The following is a 12,063-nucleotide window of genomic DNA, read 5'->3' as shown; positions in this document are numbered from 1 at the left end:
AAAATATGAACAGACCTATCTTTAAATACTTATCTATGCTGTCTTCGCTTCTCTTATATTCTTATATAAAACCAAAAAACTTAATATAGGCAGTCCCTGGTTCATGAACATATTCTATTCTTAAGTCTGTCCTTTAGTCAAATTGGTATGTAAGTTGGAAGAGTTAGGTACGGTTCACATCTAACATTAGTCAAATGTTTGCCTTTAGTATATAGTGTGCCTTCCTATGCCTAAAAAACATTAAAGAAACACTTCCAGATACACAAAACCATCTTTACCATAATAATACAGTAATAATAATAACGCTCTGATGTGCACTGCAAAGCAGCACCCATTTGTTATCATGGACCATTGTATGCACCTCAAATTTTTAACATAATAGGCTTTACAGGGGTCTGTTCATAACTACTGGTCGTACATGTCGGATGGTCATGATGTACGGACTGCCTATAATCAAAAGAACACCCACATCAACACCTGTTTAGAATCATTAACAACACATTTGAATTTACCTGGATATTCCTCATCTAACAAGCCTCCTGTCTCCCTTCTCAAACTTAGATGTATCTCTGTTATTATGCAGTGAAGGGCTGACTCAGCAGTCTTGGGATACTCAAACTCTGCACATTCCAAAGAAAAGACTGGCCGTTGACCAGACCTGGGAGATAATAACCTCTAGGCCCTCAGAATATCCTGCCTGATAAAAGTGCCTATGTGTACCCATGGCCTTGAACCACACCAGGAAGTTTATGCTAACAATGTGATTTAGGGTAAAGGCATTATTAATATAAATAAAGTTTTATCTCTGATCATGACTTCAACTCTATCCTTAAGTTTCCAATATAAAAAAAAAACCAGTGCCATCAAGTCGATTCTGACTCATAGCGACCCTATAGGACAAAGTAGAACTGCCCCATAGACTTTCCAAGGAGCGCCTGGTGGATTTGAACTGCTGACCCTTTGGTTAGCAGCCAAAGCACTTAACCACTACGCCACCAGGGTTTCCGTTTCAGATATACATGGTTATCATTTTCATCATTTTAAAAATATTCTACAATTTTGGATTTGATTTCCTTTTTCACCCACATTGGTTAAAACAGGTAATTTTCTAAATATTCATCTGGAAGGTGTTTTTTATTTATTCATTTTACCATCAATTTCTAGATTAGTCAAACTCTGACCACAGACTACTGTTTGTGATAATTCTGATTTGTTGAACTTATTAGTTTCCTTTTTGGAGAAGTAATATATTTTTACTTTCTTTTGGTTATTCCAAGGGCACTTCAAAAGTCTGGCAATCTGCTTCTTTAAGATTACAGATAAGGAAACCCTATGGAAGAGTTTTACTCCGTAAGACATGGGGTGGCATAAGCTGGAATCAACTTGACATTAATGGATTTGGGTTTTTTTTTTTTTTTATATACATATAATTAGATGAGGTATGTTTTGATTTACTAGTTCTAATGAAAGTTCTCTGAGTGGCTTAAATGCTTTGTGCATGACTATTAACTGAAGGTTGGTGGTTCAAGCCCACCAGAAGAAAGGCCTGGCCACCTGCTTCTGTAAAAATTACAGCCAAGAAAACCTTATGGAATTGTTGCACCTGTAACACATGCAGCTCCCATGAGTTGGAATCAACTAGACTACAATGGGCTACTTCTAATAAATTCTTACATCTTGTAACAGTATCAACATTTTTTGTTATAAACAGTAATTTTGTTATTTGATATATAATCAAAATGCTTATGTAAATTATGCTCTTTAGCTTCAAGTCCCTTCTTTCTATTTAAAGCCTTTATTCCCTGACTTCAAACCTCAAACATAAAGACATCGTGAAACCCTGCAAGACTTTGTTTTCATTGACTAAGCAACTTCACAATTCTTCAACTGCAATCTAATTTACTTATTTAGGGATCTCTTTCTATTTAATTCAGTCAATTTCATCCAGTCACCTATACTTTCGATGGCCAGACATGCTTATGACAATTATGTCAATTTTTATGTTATACGGTTTGTAGCACTTCACAAAATATATTTAAATATGTATTACTTCTGTTAATTAAAATGATTTTATTCTTTCTCTAGGGATTACATTGAAAACTACAACTTTTAAAAATTCCTGAAACTGTCTATTAGTTTTGGCAACGTCTAGATATAACCTCCTATAGGGTTGCTATGAGTCGGAATCGACTCGACGGCAATGGTTTTGTTTTAACAGTAATAATGAAATTACTATGTTTCCTGTCTACTTTTGCCTCCTCCAACACAAAAACAATTTGTGTTGACTTTATAATGTGTTAGTTTGGATCCTTGGACTATTAAACATACTTATAACTCTATTACTTGATTTCTGAGTTTTAAAATTTATCTTTGAAACATCAGCTTTTCAAGATGAAAGATTTCATCATGCGTACATTTCTTCCTCTAAGTTACAACTCCCCTTTATATATTTTATTGACTATATCCTTTCTAAACTCATGAAGACATTAGGCCTCTTAAAAAGTGTCTGACTGGACCAAAAGCAAAGAAGTTTCCTGGATAAACTGAATGCTTTGAAGGTCGGTGCAGCAGGGGCGGAGGTTTGGGGACTATGCCTTCAGGGGACATCTAAGTCAATTGGCAAAATAAATTCTATTAAGAAAACATGCCGCATCCCACTTTGAAGTGTGGCATCTGGGGTCTTAAATGCTAACAAGCGGCCATCTAAGATTCATCAATTGGTCTCAACCCATCTGGATCAATGGAGAATGAAGAACACCAAGGTCACAAGATAATTATGAGCCCAAGAGACAGAAAGGGCCACATGAACTAGAGACTTACATCATCCTGAGACCAGAAGAACTAGATGGTGCCCGGCCACAACCGATGACTGCCCTGACAGGGAGCACAACACAGAACCCCTGAGAGAGCAGAACAGTGGGATGCAGACCCCAAATTCTCATAAAAAGACCAGACTTACTGGTCTTAATGAGACTAGAAGAATCCCAGCAGTCATGGTCCCCAAACCTTCTGTTGGCCCAGGATAGGAACCATTCCCAAAGACAACTCATCAGACATGGAATGGACTGGACAATGGGTTGGAGAGAGATGCTGATGAGGAGTGAGCTATTTGTATCAGGTGGACACTTGAGACTGTGTTGGCATCTCCTGTCTGGAGGGGAGATGGGAGGGTAGAGAGGGTTAGAAACTGGCAAAACGGTCATGGAAGGAGAGATTGGAAGGAAGGAGCAGGCTGACTCATCAGGGGGAGAGTAAATGGGAATATGTAGTAAAGTGTATGTAAGTTTGTATGTGAGAGACTGACTTGATTTGTAAACTTTCACTTAAAACACCATGAAAATTATTTTAAAAAATAAATAAATAAAATAAAATTCACGTGGGAAAAAAAAAGTGTCTGAAAATTTTTTTTAAAGATATTTAACCTTAAGGTCTAATTATCCCAGGATTCCATCTGTCAGTGTTCAGAAACTCACCTGGGTAGCCACTGTTTGGGAATTCTTCCTCTAAGGGCCAGGGCTCTCCTCCTTGTTCCAACTTGAAGATCACCTCTGGTTTGGTAATGCAATACCCTGTAAACGGGGAAGAACAGAGAGTTTAGACCAAATGAAGGCAGAGGAAGATAGCTCCAAAAGAGGCAAATGAAAGCGCTCTTTTGAACTTTTCAGCAGGGAGATGACGACAGAAATGTTGTTTCTATTGCTCAAAAAGGTTCAGTGCCTTACACTCCTAGATCAAAAGGCTGACTGATTAACATTAACTTCTATAAAGAGTTCATGTGTTTTGATACTTAAAGGAAAAAAGGCAATGCACCCCAGACAGTCACATGGTAAGGTCTGCTCACCCAATGAGACGAGGTGGCTGTAGTTCTCCAGCATCACGTCTCTGTACAGGGTCCTCTGAGCAGGGCCCATGTGCTGCCACTCCTCCTGGGTCAGCTCCACAGCCACGTCCTTGAATGACACTGAAGCCTGTAACAGCACATCTCTGATCAATCTGAAGAGTTCAGAAACAAACGGCATGGAAAATACATTTTGAATCTAATTCTTATCAAGTTTACTCTTAAAACAAATGGCTAAAAAGGATATCAGTTTTGGACCCAATATCATATTATAGTTTAGAATTACTTAATAAAAAGATTTAGCATGTTGTTGAGTCAATTCCAAATCACAGCGACCCCATGGGCTTCACAGTAAAACCGCACTCCATAGAGTTTTCTTGGTTGTTAACCTTACAGAAGCAGACCACCAGGCTTTTCTTCTGAGGCACCACTGGGTGGATTCAAACAGCCAAGCTTTCAATTAGTAGCCAAGAGCAAACCATTTGTGCCACCCAGGGACCTAGACCACGGATTGTTATATATACATATTTATGAATTAAAGACTTTTAAAAATATCAAATATAAGTAAGACTTCCTACAACTCTTTTTCCATATTCCAACAGATTACTCCAGTATTTGAGTGTTCACATCCTCCGTTAAGATCACAACCGTAAATAATGGTGAGTCAAGAAATTCAATACATGTAAGCTCTGGAGATGTTAAATATTACTGGATTTGTACTCTAGGATGAATGCCCTAGAAGGGTGAAGAACAGCTTAAAAAGAATTTAGAATCAGAGAAGTGTAACAGATGAAAACCTTTATTAGTGTAATAGCAATCAACATAAGAATAGGAAACTATTCCCATACCAGATGCAGCAACAGAATTTGCTCGCTAATTTCTTGTACAACTGAACATTCTAATTGTACTAGCAGCTAGATAACTTTTCATAAATATACCGAGATACAGATCAGAAGAAAAAAAATGTTAGAGTGAGGCATATTCATGCAGCTAAGGAAGGCTCTGGGGAACACAAAGGAAGAACTGTCCCCTGAACAGGTAGACATATGATTTTAGAGTACAGAAAGACAGTATAGGATGGAGACAAACATTTAGTAGTCATCAGTAAATCAGGTCGTGACTGAATTCAACAAAGGCATCAGTCATTTTAAAGTACCATGAGGGAACACCAACCTTAAAAAGGATGGCTGAAAAACACTATGACATAAACACTGAGAAGAAATTTCCTCAGTGGTAATAGAAAACCAGGAGAGGGCAGAACCTTGAAAACTAAGGGGGGAAAAAAAGAAAAAACAAGGACATGTTTCCTAAAGCTTAATACAAAGTAGACTTGAGGGAGCAAGATTCCTACCAGAGTTAGAAAGGCCTCCCAGTTCAAATTCAATAAAAGCTAGAACTTATAAGTGGGCAATGGGCAAATGAGTGGTAGAGCAATCAACGGAAAGACAACCAGTGTCCTGGGTGCTCCTCATTGTGTAAATACTGGAAATGGCTGGAGGAAAAGGTGGTGGTAAGAGTTTTCCACGTGGAATGGGAGAAAGATTCAAAGCCATGACTTAATGGATGCAGCCAAAGAGAGCAGCAAGAGCTTATCCCTTGGTATCTGATTTTGACAATGCTTTTGTAAATAGTACCACTTCTTAAAAGCTCATTTCCCATTGTCTGTAGCCAAAACATAAACATACATTTCTTAATTTTGACCTCATGTCTAATGTTGTTTTTAGGTGCTATCAAGTTGGTTCCAACTCATATGTTCAACAGAACGAATCACTGCCCAGTCCTGCATCATTCTCACAATCACTGCTATATTTAAGCCCATTGCTGCAGCCACTGTGTTAATCCGTCTCAATGAGGGTCTTCCTCTTTTTTGCTGACCCTCCACCTTATCAAGCATATCCTCCAAGGACTGGTCCCTTTTGATAACATGACCAAAGCATGTGAGACAAAGTCTTGCTTCCAAGGAGCATTCTGGCTGTATTTCTTCCAAGACCAAACCAAAAACCAAACCCAGTGACGCTGAGTCGATTCCGACTCACAGTGACCCTATAGGACAGAGTAGAACTGCCCTATAGAGTTTCCAAGGAGCGCCTGGCAGATTCGAATTGCTGACCCTTTGGTTAGCAGTTGTAGCACTTAACCGCTTTGCCACCAGGGCTTCCTCTTCCAAGACAGACTTGTTTCTTCTTCTGGCAGTCCATGGTATATTCAATATTCTTCGTCAACACCATAATTCAAAGATGTCAATTCTTCTTTGGTCTTCCTTATTCATTGTCCAGCTTTCGCATGCATTAGGCAACTGAAAATATGGCTTGGAGCAGCACACCTCAGTCCTTTCAACTTTTGTTTTTCAACACTTTAGGGAGATCTTTTGCAGTAGATCTGCCCAATGCAATACATCATTTAATTTCTTGACTGCTGCTTCCACTGGCATTGATTGTAAATCCAAACAAAATGAAATCCTTGACCACTTCAATCTTTTCTCCATTTATCATCATGTTGCTTATTGGTCCTTTTGTATTTGTTTTTTTTATGTTGCGATGCAATCCATACGAAAAGCTGTAGTCTTTGATCTTCATCAGTAAGTGCTTCAAGCCCTCTTCACTTTCAGCAAACAAGGTTGTGTCATCTGCATATCATAGGTTAATGAGTCTTCCTGCAATCCTGACGTCATATTCTTCTTCATATAGTCTAACCTCTTGGATTATTTGCTCAGCGTGCAGATTGACATGTCCAAAAATACTTCTAAATACACATTATCCATTATCTGTAGAGTACTTTGAAGTTTCTATGTACATAACATAATCTATAAAACATGAGACCTTTATTCCTTGCTTTTCAATCTTTATGTGTTTTATAGCTCCTTCTTGACATATTTCACCAGCTAAGGCTTCAAATACAATGGTCACATAAGTGTACTAGTCTGTAAAACAAGATATATAGTTCTGAAAGATACAAATATCTCATACCAAAATTAATAATGAACTAAGATGGAAAAAATAAATCCAAGTATAAAAAGACATGTAAATGGGTTAAATTCCTGATCTGATTCAATTCATTGGTCAATCAATCTGCTACTTCTTTCTCTCACTACATGTTTCCCATGTATGAGCAAGCCATCTTCTCATAATTCCTAATATTTTCTGTATTTTATCCCCTCCAAGGAGACTTTACTTACCCACAAGAAGCTTAGTGGATCTCACAAAGGTATGTACAGTGCTGAAGAGATTAGGACTTTATGACTATGAGAATGAGCATTACAAAATTAGGGGAAGCGTTAATGAGAGAAGAAAATGTGCCCTGGGCTTCTTTCATTCAGAACAGGTTTAGTCTTAGTGGGTATAAAAACGGTGCACTGGTCTCTATAGGAATGATGATGAAAACAGTGCACAGAAATGAGGTGGCATTTAAGAGAAGAGAAATGGAAACAGAATTCTTTGGTGTGCCAGCTCCTTATTCAGGAAGTATGATCTTTCATTCAGAGATGAACTTATTAAGAAGTGTCGTTTGTGGTGCCCCAAAACAATCACGATAGTAACATCAAAGATCACTGATCACAGATCACCATAATTATGAAAAAGTTTGAAATATTGTGAGAATTACCAAAATGTGACACAGAGACATGAAGTGAGCACATGCTGTTGGAAAAAACGACACCCAGACACATGCTCGATGCAGGGTTGCCACAAACCTTCAATTTGTAAAAAATGCATTATCTGTGAAGCACAATGAAGTGGAGAGCAATAAAACTAGTATGCCTGTATCTCCTCTCACCAGCCCTTTTTACCAATTCTGACACCGTGTGTCCCTACCACAGTACTCTCTACTCATCTGCTGGGTTCCATAATTTACTGCGATGGCCACACAAAACTAGAAGACCATACTCACAGTTATGGGGTTTATTAAGGAAGTAACAGGTTACAGGAATGCGCAGAATATAGCTCTTTAATCAGGACAACCTCTTCTCAGCCATGCCCACAGGCAGGTACCTTGCTGGTCCTGAGCCCCTCCGCCTGGCTTCTGCCCTGCTTGGGCAAGGGTTACAGAACTCTTACAGCTCTGCTGATAAGTACTCAGAGGCACCACACTGCACCAGTAAGCCCTGGCCCGAAGGCACTCAGCTCAGGCTTCGTAGATGGGCAAACCTAGCTCCACCAAGCACCCAGAGGGACCCTACTGGGCCAACAAGCCTCCTACCTGAAGGTGCTCAGCTTTCTTGCTCTGTGGGCCAGGAAACTCACTGCACAGTCTACTGCCTTTGCTGCAGCTTCTTGCTGTCTTTGGTGTTACAGCTCTCTCAGTCTCCTGGTTCCAGGAGCTTCTTACAGCAGGGATCCCAGGCCCAAAGGATGCACTCCACCCCCGCCTCTTCTTTCTTGGTGGTGGTGAGATCCTCTCTCTGCTCTGGAATTGGCTTTTAAGCCTAGTGGGATGGCAAAAGTGACCAATCCCCTCATCAGGGTTCTGAATACTTCATTTGCATGGTCTCACTGCCATAAGAGTACCACACACCATATCTACATCATTAGCAAGCTATCCAATCCCCTTGGTGGGCCACAAGCACCTTATACGCATAGTGCTACCTAGTCATTTGGTAGGAGTTACAAAATCTGTGGCGAGAAGGGCCATATTAAGTAATTCACTGCACCACAGATGTGCACTCAATTCCTTGGAAAGGTGTCTCATTCAACCCTTGTGTTCTCATTTCCTGGGCACAGTACTGTCCAAGTTCTACTTTGGCACACAGCGCTCTACTTCCACTGAACAACAAGTAAAGGCAACCACTGCATTATTCAGGGTTATTACTGGAAGGCTGTTCACTAAATCACCTACTAGAAAATCAACAAAGATATATTCTTACTGTCAATTATATTTACATCCCCTGAAGAATCAGTTGGTCTGTTCTTTTCATCAACGCAAATCTTTAAATTATTATCATCTGTCTGACTTTCCACCGTGGCTAACAGACAGCTCAGAAGTAATCTCACAGCTACACCCTGGAAAACCTGTAACATCAGAAGACCTCCATCGATCCACATGCCAACGTTGCTCTGCTATTCATCTGCTCTTCTCTATCCTCCCTGAATGACTCTGATCCATTTCCATTTCTATTTTCCTGTGTTAATGTGTGGTCCCTTAAAGATCTATAAAAACCATTCTAAAGCAAAGTGGTTGTAATAACTCACCGAAGATTTGTTCATTTTCTGCTGTTCTTGAGACACTGTAGAGAACTGTGAAGATTCAGCTGTGGAGAAGAAAAAAGGAATGGTGCAATGAGAGACTTGGTTAACTCCCACACTCACTTCCCTAAAAATTTCATCACACCAGCTACAGAAAAGGCCTCTCTGTGTGAGAATGTCCCTTTGATCCCTGGGACAGGCAGGAGGCACCACACAGGGGCAGCACAACCTGAATATGTGTATCTTTGATATGACCACGTGGGTTTATCCTTGCGTTTTCACTGAATGAATGCAGCCTGATTTTTATTGGTATATTAATAATTACATCCCCTTCCTCCTAATTAACAAAAAATGAAAACAACAGAGGACTGGTTAGACAAATTCAGGTTTACACAGAGAAAAAGGGTAGTTACGAGGATCAAATGAGATAAAGGTTTGGAATAAAATCCATTGCCATCAAGTCGATTCTGACTCACAGCGACCCTATAGGACAGAGTAGAACTGCCCCCATAGGTTTCCAAGGAGTGCCTGGTGGATTCGAACTGCTGACCTTTTGGTCAGCAGCCACAGCACTTGACCACTACACCACCACGGTTTCCTTGGAAGAAAGTACTCTCTAATTATGATAAATCCAAAACCGAACCCGTTGCCATCGAGTCGATTCTGACTCATAACGACCCTACAGGACAGAGTCTAATTATGATAGCAGGTTACAAATACATAATTCATTTTACAGTTACACTATAGTTAACAGGCACTTGGGAAAATATCTTACAGGTCACATCTTACTAGAGAGGAAACCCTATACCTTCATCAAAATCAATGTTATCCAAAAAGTACTCAGGCTAAGTTGTTAATTCAGTTCCTATTAATAACATGTAGAAAACAAGCCCTGAGTGAAACATACAGAGTAAACTCTAAAAAACATAACAGCATGCTTTGTGACATGGAAACTATTTTTAAGTTTTTATTATAAACTGGTTACAGTTTCCCCAAAAGACTTTTCGATACGGTGCCTCTAGCAACTTTGCTGTGACACGATAAACAGTACTAGGGTTTGTTCCTGGTTCTACCCTGGGTAACCCTAGAAGAGTCATTAATTTCAGGCTCAATTAGAATCAGAAATCTCTTCCAGTACGATCGCGCTGTGATTGTATATGCTTAGATTAGAGGGAGCTCAGAATATTTCTAGATGCCACATGTGGAGATGGACAGTGTGACAGCAGCTTAGATCTGGAAAAAAAGACAGGAGGCTGTTTAGGTTTTCCACAGAATTGGCTAGTTACGTCTTTTGTGGAAACCATACCACACCACCTCACCTGTTCCTTTTTGTGTACTGCTTTTATTGTGGCTAGTGGCAAATTTAAAATTACTATGTGGCTTGCATATCCTACTGGAGTGCACTATGAAAACACTGGTGTCGAAGTAGTTAAGAGTTTGGCTGCTAAACAAAAGGTTGGCAGTTCGAATCCACCAGGTGCTCCTTGGAAACCCTTACGGGGCAGTCCTACTCTGTCCTGTAGGGCTGCTGTGAGTCGGGATCGACTGGATGGTAACAGGTTTAATTTTTGATTTTGGAGCACACTACACAAAAATATCAGACTGTGCCTTTAAGGAAAGAGAGATTCTCGACAGTGCAGAAAGGCCAGGAGCCTCAGTATGACCCAAGGCCTGAGAGAAGCCAGAAATCCCAGAATATACTTACACATAGTGAGATTCCGTTCACAGTCACATCCCTGTGGACTTGGGCGCAGGAGCCTGTGCTAAGTGCTGTGAAGGCTGCAAAGCTGGGTTTTAGGCAAAGGAGATATTAGGACCAGCAAGAGACTGGGAGCAAATAATACCTGCATCTGCATCCTAGCTTCTTTGCCCACTGATTTGTGACGCTGGGTATATCCTTTCACCCCTCTCTGCCTGTGTTCTCGTTTTTAAAGGTATATTTATGACACAGAGAAAGAGGGTGGTTATCAGCGTCAAATGAGACAACAAAGGATTGGAATAAAGTGCTAATTATAATGGGTTATAAATACACTATACTCTTGACAGTCACGCTGTAGTTAACAAGCATTTGGGAAAAGATCTTACAGGTAACAATTTATTCTCACACTAATACCATGAATTACTATCAATATCCCCCTTTTCGGATGGCTAACCTAAGCAAGTAAGTATCTAGGTTACTTACTTCTGCACTAGTTACAAGTGATTGAGGTGTAAGGCTCGTAAACAGGCCCTCGGGGCACTTCCTGCTCCCGCCTGCCGGGGCACAAACTACACTTTCTGGGAAAATTCCGAGGCCCAACGAAGTCCCCGAGCCCCGGAGCCCCCGCGCTCTCACCTTCCGAGCGGCTTAACCAAAAACTGCGAGACCGTGTCTTCCTCGGGAAGAAGCTGGCGGAAATGAAGAGGCGGGGTTGAGGGTGCACATGCGCAGAGTGGACGAGAAGACCCGTTCCCGGAGTGCAGGCAGTGAACTACTCATATTCAAGACTGCATTTCCTGTGAGCCTGCGCATTCACTAGAACTGACTTTTTTTTTAAGTGCTTCCGCTTCCGTTGATGATGTAGGAGATACAGTGAGTGTCTGTGGGTCCTCTGAAGTAAAACGAATAACTTTCAAGCTTTAAATTTTCAGAGAAAAATTCTACCTCTTCAAGAAAACGTACGTTTTATAAATGAAAATATACAAATATAATCATATCCTTTCTTAGGAAAAGCGCTCCCCAACTCCTTACTCCGCCCCCCAACCCGGAACTCTATCTCCCGCCCAAGAAACACTTCCTGGGGTTTTCTAATAATCTCAGCAGCCGTACTCTGCATGATTTAAATCCGTTTATTTTATTACAACTCGTTTCATGGCACAGAATCTGTTTTGAAAGGGAAGCACCAGAAAAGGTGTTCTCTGTAACTGATTTGTTTGTTGCCAGTGGAGTCCGTTGGAGTGGAACTGCTCCATAGGGTTTTCAAGTGTGAAATCAAATTTGTTTTTAAAATAGATATCCTATTTTTATTTCAAGAGGGATTTTCTTACCCACAGGCGTAGAAATTCCTG

The 12,063-nt window shown here is 40.3% G+C and overlaps 1 protein-coding gene across 1 annotated transcript in view; it reads right to left on the bottom strand.

Annotated features, from left to right (window-relative positions):
• Positions 1-11,456, bottom strand: part of LOC126082360 (zinc finger protein 658B-like) — a 61,019-nt gene extending 49,563 nt beyond the window's left edge. Inside the window, exons 1-5 of the mRNA XM_049894888.1 lie at positions 11,351-11,456; positions 10,721-10,802; positions 9,022-9,080; positions 3,842-3,968; positions 3,474-3,569 (exon numbers count right to left, since the gene is read on the bottom strand). Coding sequence (XP_049750845.1) covers positions 3,474-3,569; positions 3,842-3,968; positions 9,022-9,080; positions 10,721-10,724 — 286 coding nt within the window. The 5' untranslated portion in view covers positions 10,725-10,802; positions 11,351-11,456. The remainder of the gene's footprint in view (positions 1-3,473; positions 3,570-3,841; positions 3,969-9,021; positions 9,081-10,720; positions 10,803-11,350) is intronic.
• Positions 11,457-12,063: the final 607 nt, after the last annotated feature.

This window comes from Elephas maximus, chromosome 9 (assembly GCF_024166365.1).
Source record: "Elephas maximus indicus isolate mEleMax1 chromosome 9, mEleMax1 primary haplotype, whole genome shotgun sequence".
NCBI classification, from domain to species: domain Eukaryota; kingdom Metazoa; phylum Chordata; class Mammalia; order Proboscidea; family Elephantidae; genus Elephas; species Elephas maximus.
Note: the sequence above shows the minus strand (reverse complement) of the source record. Positions and strands in the feature narration are given on the sequence as shown.